This window comes from Trichomonas vaginalis, chromosome III, assembly GCF_026262505.1.
Source record: "Trichomonas vaginalis G3 chromosome III, whole genome shotgun sequence".
Taxonomy (NCBI): domain Eukaryota; phylum Parabasalia; order Trichomonadida; family Trichomonadidae; genus Trichomonas; species Trichomonas vaginalis.
This window is the reverse complement of record NC_067205.1, coordinates 12,337,542-12,354,472: the sequence shown is the minus strand read 5'-3', so window position 1 is coordinate 12,354,472 and position 16,931 is coordinate 12,337,542. Positions and strand designations below refer to the sequence as shown.

Here is a 16,931-nt window from a genome sequence, read left to right as displayed (position 1 = left end):
GAGAGAGGGTCAAAGTTGCTATTTGTCACTTTTCCACAAGAATATAATGGGGAAAAAGTTATCATATAGTTGATCTCATTCACTGAGGTGAGAGATGCATGTAGTGTAATGTGATAAACAGTGGGATTGCTGCTCTAAGTCCTAGGTTCGAGACACATTGGCTTCATTTTTCTCTTTTTTATTGACGTAAACTATTCAATTTTTGTGTTCTCCATTCAAATTTCAGAATTTTTTTTGCAGATTTCACGCTACATTCGAAGTTACCTTTTGTAACAACCACCACTGCCTACGAAAGACGAAAGTGTGTCACGATTTCACCCGGAAATCCGATGGTTGTTTAAGAGTAAGCACTTTTGGCACCTACTCAGCAAAATTCTGAAAAAAATAAGAAAAAATCTTCCATAACAACAAAATCAAACAATAAAAAACAAAATTCATCCGACAATCCTCCTAAACGTAAAGCTCCTATTTCGGAAAGGATTCTCAGCGATAATAACTTATATTTTCAAGTTCATCGAAAGAGATCGAAAAGCAAACGTTCCACATCTACAGAGAAAAAGAATTGATATATGAAGTCTAATTCCTTTTATAACTACTATATTTTTATTCTTATGACTAAAAAATAATATATTATTTAAGGGTGCACCCGTATGTACGTTTATTTGAGAGGAGGAGGATTACCCTCTCAATTTTGAGGGATTCGTTAGTTTATTTTCTCGATGAATATGCAATAAAATTTGATTTTTACCTTATCAATATACTTCATATAATATACACATGTTCATGTAAAAACTTTTTTCCAAAATCCTCAGGAATTAAGGGATTTTTGAATTTTAAGAATTTTTGTCGATTTTTTTCGAAAAAAAATATTTTCAGAACAGCCTTAACGGCTAAGATTTAGGAACAATGTTAAGTATCAAAAAGAAAGGAGGTCTGATATAGACAACATATATCGTTGAAGGTTGAAAAAATCTCTAATATTTGAGCCCAAAATTTCAAATTTTAATTTTTTGAAAAAAGAGGCCACCCGTATGTACGTTTATTTGAGAGGAGGAGGATTATATTTTTGAAAGGGTGAAACATTATGAATATGTTAATTATATAATAATATGCATTATTATAAAAAAGAAAAAATAAAGCACGTTAAAATTTTTCTTTCTTGATTTTTTACAAAATCTACTTAGAATAAAAAAAAAAAAAAAAAAGGTAGTGGGGCTTCCAGGCACTTCGTGCCCTCTAGCCCCGAAGATGTTTAGTATAAATGAAGTTTTTATTCGGAAAATTGTTAGTCTTCTGGTGTGAATTCGGAGGACTCTTCTTCTTCCTCCATTGCTTCTGGGAAGAAGCCTTCTTCTGGGTCGAAAACATTATATAATGTGTCGCTTTTCACAAATTATATATGTTTTTCATGTTTTGTCACTTTTCTGTCACTTTTCGGGTAAAAACATTTTTATTATTATATATAAATGAATTTTACAAAACCTCCGTTACCGTTCTTTGGAAATAAGAGTAAATGTAAAGATATTATATTGAGAGAACTTAAGAAACTACCGAATGGTCTAACATTTGTAGATTTGTTCGGTGGAAGTTTCTATATATCCCATTTATGTCATACAATATTCCCAGACTCAAAGATTATATGCAATGACTTCGACAACTATATGGACCGTCTCAAACATATACCAGACACAAACAATATATGAAAGAGTTAAAAGAAAAGATACCTATAGGTAAGATGGAACGTATACCAGTAGATAAGAAAAATATTGTGAGAGAGGTTTTGAAAAAAGCAGAATATATAGACTGGGATAGTATATCTGCTAGACTATTATATAGTGGTTCTATAAGAGTTCATGACATTGAAACACTTATGTCAAAAGTTTTATATCTTAACTATACAAATGTTTTCAAAGAGAACATAGAAAAATATATTGAGGGTATAGAGTTTGTGAGATGTCATTGGACAGAGTTGTATGAAAAATAAAGACAAGGAAAATGTTTTCTTTATAGTGGACCCGCCGTTCTATAACACATGGGATTTTCAATACCAAGTAGACTGGACTTTGAGAGACTCTTTAGAAACTTTAGACGTTATACATAACCATCCATGCTTTTACTTTACATCCGATAAAAGTGGTTTGGAAACCGTTATGAGATGGTTAGAGGACATACATGACTATGAGTTTAGATATGACAAGATAGAATATGAGAGAGGTCCTATAAACCGGAGAAAGTGTCATAACAAAGAAATTTTATTAGTAAGTAAATGTGGTTTGAAATAGGACTACTTGTTTTAGGTTTTTTCCATTGTGTCATTTATTTCTTTGACGTGGCAGAAAGATATAGAGAATATGAAGATGAACCAATGCCTGCAAATGTTCAGTATATGTACTCGTAAGAGATATTTTATCTAATATTAAATGGACGCACAGAACTTAGCGAATGCACAGCAACCTGGACAACCAAACCCAGAGAATATTCCAAATGAAGTTAGAATACAAACTGCAATGGCAAACTATGGTCAAGTGCCAACAGATGTACAAATGCAAACTGCCATGTCAAATGACGCTGCGTTAGGTTTGCCACCATGGTATGCAAATATGAGATGGAAAGAGTTTTATACAAACCCTGAAGTGGATATAAACAACTTTATGCAGATGACGCGAACACAGGAGTTGACCCAGAATATGTTTTCTACCAGAGGAGAAACAGAATGTATGAGCTCCAGTTAAAGAATGCTATGGAACTCAACAGGAAACGTAAGAGACTAGGCGGACATTAGATTTTTACATATAGTAAAATGGGTTTCTTCAGTAAGATAGGAAACTTCTTTCGAAAATGTTGGAAGAGGTATATGGAATGGAATAAAAACCGTAGGAAGAGGAATTTGGAACGGTGTCAAAAATATTGGTAAAAGAGTAGGTCAGTTCGTTGGTATTATACCTAAAGACCCTGAACCAGAAGAACAAGCTCCTGTTATACAACAGCCTGAACCTGCACCACAGTCTAGTTGGCAACCAAATCCAACACCACAACCGGTATATTAAAAAATTATATTTTTACCGTTCGATAGTAGTTGTATATGAAACTAAGTTCTAAGTAAAACGCATGGTATAATGGAATTATTCTTTTTCTTCCATCTGTAGTAAACCATACTTGAAAGTCTGAAATACTTCCACTTGGTGGTTCGTATAACTTTGTAGGTTTTTTCGTAAAAGTCATTTGCCAAGCATAAGAAAGAGTTTTGGGCGCCAGAAAATGAAGCATGAACAATAATAGCAGCTGGGTCGAAAACATTTTCATATGTTCCATTAGGGTTTTCGACTTCATAAAAGTCTGGGTGTACTGGATATGCTGCAGGCTGATTTAACATCCTCATAAATCTATACCATGCCAAGTTGTTATATTTTGTAGAAATATAAACGTTTTCTCCAAGGTCTTCTATTCTATTGATTTTAACAGTTGCATTTTTCCTGTCATAAATAATATCGAGATGGTATTCTCCTTCGTCAATGTTATACTGTTTTGCATATTCGATATAGATATTGTTTATTTTTTCTTGAAAAGCTTGAAGAGTTGTTTCTAAGTTTACAAGCAAACTAACTTGTAAAAGTTTTCCCTGTTCAAATTTCTCATACATACGTTTTTCTTTGTTATAGTATCGAACTTCAAAACTGACCGTAAATGGGAAACCATGTATGGCTTCTGAAATGAACTTCATTCTACGAAAGCCAATAGCTTTTGTGACAGATGGGTCTCTTAGCCATCTTAATGGGTAGTCAAAACGATAGCCTTCATGCTTTACGGTCTCTGTCTCAAACTTTTGACCGACATTAGTAAAAAGTTCATCTAATGGTTTAGTTGTAGCAACTCTTGAATTTTCTTTTTCTATTGGAAGCATATTTTATCTAGAATAAAAATGTCGAAAGATATTGCTTCCATGAGAGAAATACAACACAACCGACAACTCATTGTGCAAGCTCTAAATAAGAACACAACAAACTTTTCAAACTATTCTAAGATATCTGAGTCATTGAAAGAAGGAAACTTAAAACTGACATTAAACCCAATGACAGATGAGTTTCTATTTCAAGACAAGAAGAACAATACTGTCTGTATAAATCCAACAAAAGGAACTTTAAACGAGAAACCTATAAATGAACTTCTTTTGAAAGCAGATGTTGACAACAAAGCTGACAAAGAATATGTAGACGATGCAATAGCAAAAGAAGAAGAAAGAGCTAACAATGCTTATGCAACAAAAGAACATACTCATCCTGAACTAGCAGACAAAACATATGTTGACAATAAAATGTCAAGTGAAGTGACAAGAGCTGAAAACGAATATTCTAAAAAGACTCATACACATTCTATATCTGAAATAACAGACTTACAAGAAACCTTAAACAGTAAAAGTGCCGTTGGACATACACATACCATTGCAAATATTACAAACTTACAAGAAACCTTAAACAGGAAAAGTGCCGTTGGACATACACATTCTATATCTGATATTACAAACTTACAAGAAACCTTAAACAGGAAAAGTGCCGTTGGACATACACATACATCTTCTGAAATAACAGACTTAAACGTTAGCCTTGAAAAGAAAGCAGATAAAACATATGTCAATGAAATATACCAAAGTTTGATAGGAACAACAAAAAATATTGAAACTATTGTTGGTGACTTTTCTGTCAATGAAGAAAACAAATATTTTAGATGGGAGTTTGTACAGTCCTTAAAAAATGGTATACGGTATAAACTCATTCCGAAAAATAACAATGAAATGTATGTAAGCTATATAAAGAATAATGGTACACAAGTTAAAGTTCCATTAGACAACAACTGTTACTTAAACTTATATGGAGACGAACAAAAGAAATATTTAAGAGTTTATGAAATGGCAGATATGACATTACCTAACCCAGCTCCAGCACCATATTATTATGACTATGGTGTTGACGCACGTGTAGACCCAAAAAAGCAAACATTATATTTAGAATATTATAGATATAAAAGATATAATGCAATAGAAAAAACGAGAATAGTATATTATTATATAGATGACAAAAATAAATATTATAGTCAAGATTTTACCTACCCCGAAAACATAAGATTATATTATAAAAAATATTCTGACACAAACCAGAAGAAACCAGAAATAGTTACACTATATTTTAAGTTCAAAAGAGACAATCCTATATTATCTCATATGTTTGATTTAATGAACCCAGTAGGTTCTATTTATACATCTATGGAAGCAAGAGGTCCTCAAGTAATGTTTGGTGTTGGTGCATGGGAACAAATAGTTGACAGGTTTTTGTATTGTGCAAACTCTTCAAAGGAAACAGGAGGAAGTAAAACGATTTCAGGTGAAAATTTACCTGCGCACAGTCACTACATAGATTTAAGTACATCTCAAGCAGGTTGGCATAAGCATAAATTTTGGGATTGGTCAGCAATGAAAAAAGGTAAAGGATATGATGTTAAAGACGACGTTCAGTTTGCTATAAATTGTTTCTGGGGTGACACTCAGGGAGATGGAAACCATACACATCACGTTTCAGGATATACGCAAACAACGGGACAAAGTAAAGAATACATGCCACCTTACATGACAGTTTACGCATGGTATAGAAATGCTTAGTCGTCATTTTCAACTTCTTTAGCATATTCGTCAGGAGTTGTCTTATATTTGTTAGGAACTGTCTTTGAAAGTATACCACCTTGAACTTTGACAAGTTTGAAACGAGGTCTGACAATAGTAGTTTTATCTTCTGCTTGCAGTCTGTACATTTTGCCATGTTTGCCTAAAACTTCATAATATTCTCTTGTATACTTTCTTCTATTTTTACGAACACGAATGTGAGTACCTGTCGGGTTCCCATTGTTGTCATAGTCAATAGTATTTTCATATGGGTCGCGTTTAGGTATTTCTATTTTTACTTTGTCACCTTTCTGAAGTTTGAAGCCCGGCATTCTTTCTTGTTTGTCTCTTTTGACTAAATTATTAAATATATAGTCTTTCTCTAAGTCAGGGTTGTTTTTCATTTCTTCGGGGGCGTGGTTTCCCAAACCTTTTTGTTTACGGCTATTGTAAATATTTAAAACTTGTCTCATCTTTGCCATGGAGAAGTGTCTATATTTGTCGTCATATGACATTTCATTTGCTTCACCACCTTGTGGTTGGTTTAAGTCTCTTAACATTTTTATACAACCGTCAATGACACCAAGAGCAGAATGGTTTTGGTCGACAATGAAATATTGGTTTACATTTTTTGAACGCAGATAGTTTTTTACATCATCTGATTTGAAAGAACTTTCACAGTCAGATGTCAGTTTTGTTGGATGGTATTTGTCAACGAATATTGTCAAAGCAGTTTTCACATCTAAAATATTTTTGGACCATAATGGTATAGCTTCACAGTATCTTGTGTTTTGACCAACAAATATTAGCCAGTATGGTGGTCCATCTGTTCTAACTCTCGGAATGTTTTCCAAGATATCCATAAACCAAGCATTTGGTGTTGAACTAAAGATTTTTATCATGAGTGCTTTTTTTGTCGCTTTAGAAACATAGGGGTCCTTGTTTGGATTCGTCATTTTTTATCCTATAAGAAATGGGTTTATTTGGCGCATTAGCAGGAGTTGCATCCAGATTTTTGCCCGCAGTGGGAACAATAGCCAGAGGTGTATTTGGAGTTGGAAGGAAGATTTTGAGTACATTAGGTATACTTAAAGAGAAAGCACAACCTATTATACAAACTGTACAGAAAGGTTGGATGTAGCACGAGATGCAACAAATCTTATTCCAAATCCTGAAACAAGAGGAAAAGTTCAAGGATGGATGGACAATGTAGGAAGACAAGCAGGAAACTATTATAACAAAGCAAATGACTACTATAACCAAGCAGGACACTATATGGACCAAGGTGAAAGATTCTTTAACAGAGGATATAACCATGCACAACAATGGGTAAACAATAACCAACCTCAACCGCCTCAAACGTGGGGAATGTAAAGTTTTTTACTGAGATGAAATGAACAATACAGCATTGAGACAAATGGGTTCAAGATGGATTTGTCGGCTTCCAGCAGTTACACAACGTGTTTGTCAAGTTCTTCCTATACCTCAGGAAGTTTTAGACCGACTTAAAAAACAACAACAACCAGTTGAAAACAAACCAAACTAAAATTTTTTACTGAGATGAAATGACCGAAGAAGTTGAAACGGTAGATTTGACACCACAAACAAAAAGTTCAGAACCATTGTCAAAACCTGTCAAAGAACTTACAGATGAAGAGAAAAATTCAATAATAGAAAGTGCCAGGTCTGGAAATACAAACCCTAACTACAAAGTCACTTTTCATAAAAATGGAACGGCAAGTATCTCAAAAAAGAAACAGACTCTCACAAATAAAATATTGAAGTCTGAAGGAGCTTTCGAGACAACAGATGGAAAAGTTTACTTCACTGACCAACAGTTCATTATAGAACATCTCATTGACTTAGAGTCGAAATATTCTAAACTTTACAACAAACACAAAAAGTTGAAAGGAAAACAAAAACAAATGGCATATGATATTTATGAAGATGTTGACGACACAACTGTTCCTGCAAGTGAAGTAAAGTCAGAGAAACCGAAAAGTGACGAAAAACCGATAGAAGAAGAAAAACCAAAAACTGAAGATAAACCAAAACCAAAGTTTAGTTTGGAAACTAAACCAAGTCAACCTTCATTAGCTGGTATGGGTTGGCGTCAAAGACTTATGGCAGCAGGCGGTTATGTTAAGTAAAGAAAAAAATATTTTTTTATTTTTATAAAAATGCCCCCATATAGAATGGATAGAAAATCTGCTAGAATAAAAGCAGAGTTGCAAAGATATGGTTGGAGAGTTTCGAAGAATTTTAAATATAGGAAGGGAAGACCCATAAAAGTCTATGACAAATTGTCTGGTCTTCGCTACGAAATGGATTTGGAAACAGCACGTGCAAATTATCCAAACAGACTAGAGAGGTTAGAAGAAGAACGTCTTATGGACATGCCTTTCGATGTTAGTGAACCTCAAGTTGAAGGACACGACGGCTTTGCCAGATTCTACTGGAAACATGACGAACAATTGCATCCTTTGAGAAGGAAAAAAGGTAGTGCAGAGGATGGTCATGCTCCCATGGAAAGAACAAGATATGCATATGAGAAGTACCGTGAAGTTAGAAGTCAAATTACTTCTGGTCGAACCTTTACAGTAAACTTTGACGAAGGAAAGAACAAAGAAGGCTTCATGGGAGTACTTGCTGCAATTCAAGATGGAAATAAGAAAGGATACAATCTCAGATTGACCATAACAGATTTGGATGGTCACATTTACTATGCACATGGCAATGTCACAACAACTGCAATGCTTCTTGACGCTTTCAAGACTACAAAGAGAGAACAAATGGTTGACTCCGACTCAGACATTTTGAATGCAATTGAAGGAATTGCAAGTGTCAAGTTCGAATGGTACCAACCTAACCCTCAAGCAGTCAGACAACATGCTGGATACTTCCCCTTCATAAATAAGTCTGACATTGACTTGACAAGGTATGGAATTTACAATTCAATTGAAACAATTGTCAACGAACCTTGCATTCTTACATGTCTCAGGAACTCTGGTCTTGTTACAGAAGAGAAGATGAAGTATCTTGAGTCATGTGTGAAGACAAGGTACATTCTCAGAGGTCAATTGGCAAAAATTGCACCGTTGGCAAATGTCAATATCCGAGTCAGCATACCTACAGCTAAAGGTTCTTCACATGACGACTATGTTGTTGACAAAGACTTACCATGGTTGAAGATTGTAATTGTCCACAACCACTTCATGTTGAACGAAAGTCTTACAAACCCATTGTTCGGAAAAGGCAAGTGCAACATTGTCAGAGCTGTAAACATTCTTTTCGAGAAAGGTTTGTTGGAACCAATTCCAGATGACAAGCTGACAGAAACTTTTGTACCAAAAGACGAAACAAACTTTTCACTGTTAGCAAGACCAAAAGTTGTTCCAGACAAAGTTCTAGTACAAAAGAAGTACACAATTCCACAAGGAGTTGGATTGTTCGGATACCAACCTGAACCAGAAGAACTTCCAATGAGGTTGCAAGAACTTCAAGATGCTATAAACAAACTTCCATTGAGACATCCAATTGACGTCAAATTGTATTGGAGAGCATCTGAGTTAGGTCAGAAGGTTTTATATGAAACAGGTTGCTTCGACGATGTTTATGAGATAACAGGAGAAGTTTCTCAGAAGATAAGAGACTCACTTGAATTTCCACAAACTGGACCAATTGGTTGTGACAAGTTCGACTCAAACGAAAAGATATACTATGTCGACCTTAACGCTGCATACATGAGGTTTGTCCAATATATTCCGACTGGAATTCCAAACGAAGATGGTGAGTTCCCGGGAAGGAACTATACAGTTGGAAAAGTCATACAACAACTGTATGATATTAGGAAAGCTTCAAACCCCAAACTTGCAATGACACTCAAATTGCTTATGAATTCGACATGGGGATATTCCATTAAGAAACCTCAAGAGATGAAGAGTAAACATTATGAGAAGGTCGACAACTTTGTTGAAAGGTTTTCTCCTTTTGTTTTGAAGTACGAATTCACTCAAGGTCAAAGTGGCTTAGTAACCACATTAAAACCTATTGTCGAACATTGGTCTTACCCTCAGTTCGCAAAAGCAGTCCTTGACAACTACAACAAATTCTTCTCCGAAGTCAAATCCAAAGTGAAGGTTTACTATGAGAACATTGACGCACTCATGACGAACGAAGAAGGATACAACAAACTCATTGAAATGGGAATGGTCGGTGAAAAGATGGGCTGTTTTAAGCTAGATAAGGTATTTTCCGAAGTTCATGTCCTCTCCAAGCGTAAGTACTGGGGCATACTTGAAGACGGCACAGAAATAAAACATTGCATGAAATAAAAAATTTTTATTCGAATTTGAATTAAAATGTGGGAATTCTTGGGAACGGGAAAGGCTTATTTACTTGAGGAACAGGTAAAGGTGGTGGAGGTGGAGGTGGTGGCAACCAGTCCATTTTATATTCCTTCCTAGCTAATTTCCGTTTAATTTCATGGTCGCCCTCGGAGTCTTTGAATCGGACAGGTCGAGTTACACCATTCTTGGTCTCAAACTCATATATAACCTGTTTGTCTGTATTTTCATCGACTATGGCACGAGACACAAACATTGACCAAACGGACAAAAAGTGTCATTTCGGATGGTCACGCAGCCAATCGCATTCGAGCACTTCGAAGAAGCCTTACGTTCCAAGGGAGAGGGTGTCTGGTGCAAGGCAGAGGTCATGAAACTCTACGAGCAGTACATCCTCAATGCCTGGGAGGACAAATCGTCCTTGGATTGGCAATTCTACCAACTCCTCTGGGACGACCTCCTACGCAACTGGGATAACGAAAGAGCCCAATTCAAAGGTCGGGAACTAATTTTGCAAATTACCCTTAATTTAACATACTTATCCAAATAAACACCTAAATTTACTTGGGGTTTCCCCCTAAAATAAAATTTTTTTACTCTTAGAACCACTCGAGGTTCTCCTTACGGTTGTTGAGCTTGTCACCGTCAATGTGTCTGACCCTCGTCTTCTTGTCTGGATTTGGAACCCATTGAATTGCGACAAGCTTGCCCATGGAGATTGAACCGCGATTCCGAAGGTTAAGGTTCAAGTGTCCCAAGTTGTTGAGGACTGGGGTAAGAACCTTGCCTGTCTCCTTGTTGCGGATTTGGTATGGGTAGGGTTGGGAAATTTCGTAAGCGTCATCGGCAACAAGGGTTGCCCAAACTTCCTTTTCTTCGTGTTTCTCTTCTTCTTCTTCCTCTTCTTCCTCTTCTTCCTCTTCTTCCTCGACAATTCCTTCTTCAATTTGGTACTCACGAAGTACGGTGTTGCATGTTCTGTCCTTTCCGAGTACCTTCCAGATGGCGTCTATCTCTTCGAAGAAACGGTAGATGAGTCGGGCAAGGTTTTGGTTCTCTATGTTGTATTGGCGCAAGGTTTCCGCGAAATCGTTCAGGACTTTCTCATTGGAAGCTTGGTTCATGAGGACATTGGCTTTGAGATTGGTTATCTCTTCCATAAGACTACTTTGGAGAGTCTTAATGGTGTTTGACAGATGAGCGTTCAATTGGGCAATTTGAATTTGAACTGGGCGCTTTTCTGGCAACCTTGAAAGGACATCTGCCATTGAGTTTGGCTTCGGTGCTTGTTCGGACATCGAAAAAATGAAGTAGTTTGAGAATGGCGGTTTTACTTCAAAAAGCTTGTTATGACAGTTATGTCATACAACAAGTTTAAAATAATATCTTGTTCTTCTTCTGAACGTTTGTTGTCTCTTCCGATAAAAGTTTGGAACATGAGAACCAAAAAACGTTTTTTGAGATTGCGGAAGAGTTCAGGCAAACGTTCATATTCCGGATATGTTGGGAGCAGTTCGAAACATCTGAGCTGACTTTCGGACAAAATTGGGACAATGTCAACAAATTCATCTTTGGTCGGACTGCTTGAAGGTAAGTCCCTTACATGTAAGTAGCTCTGGTAAAGTCTTCTCATTTCTGCTAACTTTTGGAGTATAGCTTCGTAGTTTAGAAGTTTTAATTTTAATTGTCTTATTCCACTCTTGACATCTAAACGGTAACTATCCATGAGGTCAAGAGTAGCTTTGGTAGCTTTAAGTGGAGCTATCTGTTCCTTGACCTCTGCAATTTTGGTTGCAATTGTGATTTGAGCTCCTTTAAGTTCGCCGTCTATGTCGTTCTCAACGTCTTCAACTATGGCTTGAAACTCTTCATCGGTCCATTCAGATTGGTGTGGGACGAATTTAACTTGCTTCATTCAAAAAATGAAAAAAATGTTTTTACTCAAAGCGTGCCATATAGATGTTTACCGAGTAGTATATATGACGGGTTGGATGTCGCCTTCTGAGGTTATGTAGAACGGCTGACCAGAGAAGTGAAGGAGAGACTGAATTGCCAATTTCATATGGGGTAGGGGGTTCTCCTTGTTTGGTATTTTTATCCAAGGACGTTTGTTTAGGAACTTAACAAGAGCTTCTCTTTTGGCGTCCTTTATGCCATCGAAAGGAGTGTTTTCTGGTATTTGAATTGGAATTCCAGTCGAAGTCTCGAGCTGAAGTGTAGACCTTCCAGAAATACTGGTGAACTTGACCTTGGGCTTCATTACCTTGCGCAAGTAGTCTTTTACGCAGTCGTTAATTTCAATTAGGTAAATTGCCTCGTCAAATCCTTCTGGCATTCCGAGTCCTTCCATCCGACAGGAAAATATTTTCCGGACAAAGGGAAAAATTTTTCCCGACGACAGGAAGAACTCTTCCAGTTGTCCGTCCGTAAACCATTCAAATTTTCGAAAATTGAGAACTTTTTGGTCGAACTTCAGGAAAATATTTTCCTTCCGACAGAAAAAATTTTTCCTTCCGACAGGAAAATATTTTCCTTCCGACAGGACACAAACGAATGTCCGACGTCCCACCAACCCAGTCCATTCCCAAACCAGAAGAACCGAAAGCTGCAGAACCACAACAGTCTCCTCAGCAACCTCAGTTCCAGCAAGTACCTCCGATTTACTACCAATTTCCACCTCAAGGTTACTACCCACCACAAGGCTTCCCGAACTACCCTCCTCAGCCTATGCCTTACTTCCCCAACCCTTGGATGTTCCAGCAAGCTCCACCCCAGCAATTCCAATTCCAATCTCAATCGAAGAGAGACCAAGACTTCGAAGAAGGTCTGAACCGTTTACGCAAAGAGTATGCCACAGCCCCTATGGAAGACGACAGGCTTTCAGTCTCTTCCCTCAAATCGACCGATTCGACTCGTACCACAGATTCGGTTCGTGACCGTGAAGACTACCTCAAGCAGTCTGAGAGACTCTTCATCCTACAATCATTTACAGTTGGAGCTCTCAAGAACATGCGCAATTACGAAGGTCAGACACCAGCTGGAGACCGCAAAACAGACGTACTCGCAAGAGCCGTCCAGCTCGTCAAAACAAAGACTGAGATAGTCGACTTCATTCTTGCAGCTTGCCCATACAAGTAAAAAAAAATAAACAATTACGAGTTAAACTTTTTATTCTTTCTTTTCTGAGTTGTTTAGAGCTGGTTTCTCTTGTAGGAACCTTTCGTACTCTTCCATGGTCATGTAATTGCGAATTTTGTACGCAATTCCAGGTTCGTTGTTTTTGAACCTGATGTATGTAACGCTTCCATCCTCCTCAGGGAAGTAAGCTGCTAACATCTGACCAAGTTTTCTCGGTGACTCGGAGCTCATAAAAATGTCACTTTTTAAACGTTAAGTTTTTAGTCTTAATTTACCCTTTGTTTACCCTTTGTTTGTCAAGGTAGTATTGGAGTGCAATTTCTCCAAATTCTCTGTGTCGGAGTTCTTCAGCATTTTCCAAGGTGTACCTGGAGAACTCAAAAAAGTTGTCAAGAAGATACTGCCATGCTGCTCTTCTGAGTTCGTCGGTATTTTGGAAGTGTTGCACCTTCGAGTCTTCGGACATGAAAAAATGACACTTTTTCTATTAAACCGTTTTGGCATTTCTCATGAGTGAGTATAGTTCTGCCGAACCATTGGAAGAGAAGAAGTACCCTTGCTGGCAAAAGACAAAAATAGTTGCCTTGGTTGTCATTGCAATTGTACTCGTAATTGAATTCATTGTACTTCTCTTCACGTACCTAAAACTCAAGGACGGCATATGCTTTAAGAAGCTACCATCTTACTAAGACTAAACACTTACATTTTTCAAGCTTGACTTTTTACAATTTGAACTTTGTTTGCGTAGATATGAATTCTGAAAGAAGTATGAGGGTCTTGTATGACTTTGTACTTCTCCCATAGTTCATGTCTGTCAAACTTACCTGCCATGGACTCTTTCATAAGTTCCATGAAATCGTCTTCGGACAATCCGGGGAAAAGTATAATGTCAGTAAGTATTCTTTTAACATCCTTACTTAAACTCTTTGCTGTCTGTACACATATTACACTGAGATGTTAAAGTGTCTGAGCTTCTTAAGAATTCGACACATATCTTGTTCTCTGTTCTTTAACAAAGGATGAGAGGCGAAATCATCTAAGATAAGAAGACATCTATGAGGGTATGTCTTCCAATCGTAAGATTGCAATTTCTTCGAAATGTATTCTATCTCTTTCTGTTTGTTTCTGAAGTGTTTCTTCTCTAATATTCTCTGCATTTCCTCATTTGGGTCTTTAAACTTAGAATTTATATACTCATTTATAGCATTGTACTTCAAAACTCTTCTTTGGTACTTCTTTATCCAATCTAACAACTCAGAGTCTTTATACATACTAACTTAGACTTCTTTATAATATCTTTGAACGAATTGACGGTTTGGTCAAATTGACCAGAAGTACTACAAATGACAACTAACTCATAGAATGGGTTCTTCTCATCTAGTTCTTGTTGTTGTGCAGCCATTTTAAGATAAGTGAAAGTCTTACCCGACCCAGGTGGTGCAATTAGACCTGTTATACCATTCTGAGCAAATAAGAACTTGTCATGTATAGGTTTTATCTGAGCATTTTCTAACTTCCTCTTGTTCTTGTTTAAAACATTCTCAAATTTCTTGTCAATGTCAGCAAACTTTTTTTCTAACATATTTTTAGAAAAATTAAAATTTTTATCTTTTAGAAAATGTCTAGCGATTTCGCTATCTATATTCGAGACAAGCTTTTCGACAGCAAAACATCTGTCGACCATAAAATCTTACATAGTGTAAACAAGAAAGGTGAATTTGTTCTAAAGTTCTGTTTCTGGGAATATGACAAGAACCATAAAACATTAAGCAGAGCAGTCTTAAAATTTGTCAATGACAGACTTGTTGACAGAGATGACGCCTCTTGGAGAGATGAAGTCCAACAAAACTTCTTAGAATGCAAAGAAGACACATGCGCTGTTCTTGAAGATGAAATAGAAAACAGAATAGATGAGCTATTAAAGGACAAAGAACTTTTACATAAATATGGTTCTGAGAAATTTGACATAACTCCACCAGAAAAGAAGAAGAGAGAAAAGAAAGAAAAGAAAGTAGAAGAAGAGAAGAAAGAACCTGAACCAGTTCCAGAAAAAAAGAAATTTGACATGTAAAAATAAAATTTTATTTTTAGAACATTTCTGGGTCAATGTCAATGTTCTCTTCCTCTTTAGGGGCAAACACTGGCTTAGACTCTAAAATCTTTTTACCCAATTTACCTTGAACTTCAACTATCTTAGACTCATAATATTCATAGTCGTCTGCTTTCTTTGGTTCATAAGGTATAACAAGTTTGTATGCTTTGCCTTCTTTAAGGTTTGAAAACCTTCTGTCAAAACTTTCTTTGACTGTTAACAAACCTTCTATGTCTAAGTCTTCAAATTTCGCACCATTTTTAGTCACAATAGCAAACTTAACTGGTTCGATGTTCCAAACTTTGCTGAATGAAGACTTTTCAAAATGGTAGAAGTAAACATTCAAATATGTGAATGGGTCTAGTTCTTCTTTAAGTCCTGACATGTACTTGTTTACTGAGATGAATTTTGCCATCTTTTCTATCGGATAAAAAAATATTTTTTTTTAAATTTACTCAGAAAAAATTTTCTTTGTATATACACCATTCTGTACGTCTAAAAGACTTTTGACATTTGCCAAGAATGTTCGTTTAGACGCTGTCATATAACCATATTCTTGACAATATTGTTTATACGAATCGTACAATGACCTTTCATCTAATGACACAAAGTCAGTTTCATCTATGAACAGTTCATATACACTCTTGTTTGCTTCTAACAATGTTTGTCTCTCTTCGGTATGTGGAATTTGTCTTGGATTGAACTTTGAAATATCTAATGTCATAAAATATGAGAACAAGTGGTTGTAAAAGTCAGATGTCAAACATTCTGACAAAGCGTCAAAATATTCTGTATCTTGCATACGAGAATCTGACGTTCTGACAACTACATATCTTCTGTCAGAACTTTCTAACTTCATCGGAACAGCATTGTTTGAAACCATAATGAAGTTTGCAACATTTTCACAAACTCTTTGGTCTTTATATTTTCTTTCAACAACTCCAACTTTGTCTGTTATAAGACTCTTCAAAGCATCTGAGTTCAAAACTTTTGTTGTATCTATACTTTGAAGTTCGTTACAACTATAAGTTTCATATTCTCTATTGAGGAGTTAAATTTACCGCAGATGTTTTCTAAGTTTGTCATATTCGGATTCGAATAACCTTCTAACAGTTTGCACAAAATATCTGTAAAGAAAGTATTCTTACCAGTTCCTTGTTTTCCAATTATAATGAGAGCAGTTTCATTTTTAGCACTTGGATGTTGTAAGATGTTTGCAAACCAACATAAGATATACTCATAAACCTTTTCGTTTCCATTGCATATAATTTCTTTGACATGGTCTAACCAAGCTTCTATAATATTTTTTCCATTCTACTTGTTCATATTTATATCCAGTGAAGATAGAATAGAAGTTTGGAGAAGGTGTATAGAACTTTATACCTCGAACTGAAAAATCTTCTAACTTTGACAATAAGATATCCCAAGCATCTAACATCTTCATTCCAACTTGTACGACTTTTATTTTCTTAAGTTTCTGTCTACATTCTTGTTCAGACACTATTGTTGCTCTTGGTTTGTTAAAGACAATCCCATTCTTTCATGACATAACATTCTGGGGCAGAGTCGACATAAATGACTAAACGTTTCAAATTCTCGACTGCTTTGTTATAGTCTCGAAATGGACACATATTTCTGAATGCTTGGAAGTCATAAAAATCTGAAACATCTATTCTGTACATTTTTATAAAAATAAAAAAAATAT

General features: G+C 36.1%; 14 protein-coding genes and 4 pseudogenes across 18 annotated transcripts, besides 2 other annotated features; 8 read left to right on the top strand and 10 right to left on the bottom strand.

The window, feature by feature from the left end:
* The first annotated feature begins 366 nt into the window (after positions 1 to 366).
* Positions 367 to 638: a mobile genetic element.
* An 828-nt stretch (positions 639 to 1,466) lies between these two features.
* TVAGG3_0688540 lies at positions 1,467 to 2,051 on the top strand (annotated as a pseudogene). Its single transcript has one exon. A coding segment is annotated over exon 1 (585 nt).
* Positions 2,052 to 3,051: 1,000 nt separating this feature from the next.
* On the bottom strand, positions 3,052 to 3,901 carry TVAGG3_0688530 (annotated as a pseudogene). Its single transcript has one exon. A coding segment is annotated over exon 1 (850 nt).
* A 453-nt stretch (positions 3,902 to 4,354) lies between these two features.
* Positions 4,355 to 16,931: part of a mobile genetic element that runs on past the window's edge.
* On the top strand, positions 5,228 to 5,650 carry TVAGG3_0688520 (phage tail repeat-like family; the record flags this gene model as incomplete). Its single annotated transcript, XM_051242976.1, has 1 exon — positions 5,228 to 5,650. One exon carries the CDS (start codon positions 5,228 to 5,230, stop codon positions 5,648 to 5,650), a length of 423 nt encoding a protein of 140 aa, XP_051089563.1.
* Positions 5,784 to 6,606, bottom strand: TVAGG3_0688510 (uncharacterized protein; the record flags this gene model as incomplete). The annotated part of the gene is made up of 1 exon (XM_051242975.1): positions 5,784 to 6,606. A coding segment is annotated over one exon (823 nt), but the record flags the coding sequence as incomplete, so codon positions are not given.
* TVAGG3_0688500 (uncharacterized protein) lies at positions 7,044 to 7,196 on the top strand (the record flags this gene model as incomplete). Its single annotated transcript, XM_001297844.2, has 1 exon — positions 7,044 to 7,196. The coding sequence occupies one exon, from the start codon at positions 7,044 to 7,046 to the stop codon at positions 7,194 to 7,196; it is 153 nt and encodes a 50-aa protein (XP_001297845.2).
* On the top strand, positions 7,576 to 7,800 carry TVAGG3_0688490 (phage tail repeat-like family; the record flags this gene model as incomplete). The annotated part of the gene is made up of 1 exon (XM_051242974.1): positions 7,576 to 7,800. One exon carries the CDS (start codon positions 7,576 to 7,578, stop codon positions 7,798 to 7,800), a length of 225 nt encoding a protein of 74 aa, XP_051089561.1.
* On the top strand, positions 7,846 to 8,834 carry TVAGG3_0688480 (uncharacterized protein; the record flags this gene model as incomplete). Its single annotated transcript, XM_051242973.1, has 1 exon — positions 7,846 to 8,834. A coding segment is annotated over one exon (989 nt), but the record flags the coding sequence as incomplete, so codon positions are not given.
* On the top strand, positions 10,283 to 10,546 carry TVAGG3_0688470 (uncharacterized protein; the record flags this gene model as incomplete). The annotated part of the gene is made up of 1 exon (XM_051242972.1): positions 10,283 to 10,546. One exon carries the CDS (start codon positions 10,283 to 10,285, stop codon positions 10,544 to 10,546), a length of 264 nt encoding a protein of 87 aa, XP_051089559.1.
* Positions 10,596 to 11,294, bottom strand: TVAGG3_0688460 (cytochrome B-C1 complex subunit 6, mitochondrial family; the record flags this gene model as incomplete). The annotated part of the gene is made up of 1 exon (XM_051242971.1): positions 10,596 to 11,294. One exon carries the CDS (start codon positions 11,292 to 11,294, stop codon positions 10,596 to 10,598), a length of 699 nt encoding a protein of 232 aa, XP_051089558.1.
* On the bottom strand, positions 11,482 to 11,911 carry TVAGG3_0688450 (uncharacterized protein; the record flags this gene model as incomplete). Its single annotated transcript, XM_051242970.1, has 1 exon — positions 11,482 to 11,911. A coding segment is annotated over one exon (430 nt), but the record flags the coding sequence as incomplete, so codon positions are not given.
* Positions 11,960 to 12,346, bottom strand: TVAGG3_0688440 (uncharacterized protein; the record flags this gene model as incomplete). Its single annotated transcript, XM_051242969.1, has 1 exon — positions 11,960 to 12,346. One exon carries the CDS (start codon positions 12,344 to 12,346, stop codon positions 11,960 to 11,962), a length of 387 nt encoding a protein of 128 aa, XP_051089556.1.
* TVAGG3_0688430 (uncharacterized protein) lies at positions 12,550 to 13,134 on the top strand (the record flags this gene model as incomplete). Its single annotated transcript, XM_051242968.1, has 1 exon — positions 12,550 to 13,134. One exon carries the CDS (start codon positions 12,550 to 12,552, stop codon positions 13,132 to 13,134), a length of 585 nt encoding a protein of 194 aa, XP_051089555.1.
* TVAGG3_0688420 (uncharacterized protein) lies at positions 13,165 to 13,365 on the bottom strand (the record flags this gene model as incomplete). Its single annotated transcript, XM_051242967.1, has 1 exon — positions 13,165 to 13,365. One exon carries the CDS (start codon positions 13,363 to 13,365, stop codon positions 13,165 to 13,167), a length of 201 nt encoding a protein of 66 aa, XP_051089554.1.
* TVAGG3_0688410 lies at positions 13,843 to 14,291 on the bottom strand (annotated as a pseudogene). Its single transcript has one exon. A coding segment is annotated over exon 1 (449 nt).
* On the bottom strand, positions 14,454 to 14,716 carry TVAGG3_0688400 (P-loop containing nucleoside triphosphate hydrolases family; the record flags this gene model as incomplete). Its single annotated transcript, XM_051242966.1, has 1 exon — positions 14,454 to 14,716. A coding segment is annotated over one exon (263 nt), but the record flags the coding sequence as incomplete, so codon positions are not given.
* On the top strand, positions 14,753 to 15,205 carry TVAGG3_0688390 (uncharacterized protein; the record flags this gene model as incomplete). Its single annotated transcript, XM_051242965.1, has 1 exon — positions 14,753 to 15,205. One exon carries the CDS (start codon positions 14,753 to 14,755, stop codon positions 15,203 to 15,205), a length of 453 nt encoding a protein of 150 aa, XP_051089552.1.
* TVAGG3_0688380 (protein of unknown function, DUF4108 family) lies at positions 15,222 to 15,641 on the bottom strand (the record flags this gene model as incomplete). The annotated part of the gene is made up of 1 exon (XM_051242964.1): positions 15,222 to 15,641. One exon carries the CDS (start codon positions 15,639 to 15,641, stop codon positions 15,222 to 15,224), a length of 420 nt encoding a protein of 139 aa, XP_051089551.1.
* Positions 15,678 to 16,908, bottom strand: TVAGG3_0688370 (annotated as a pseudogene). The gene has a single exon. A coding segment is annotated over exon 1 (1,231 nt).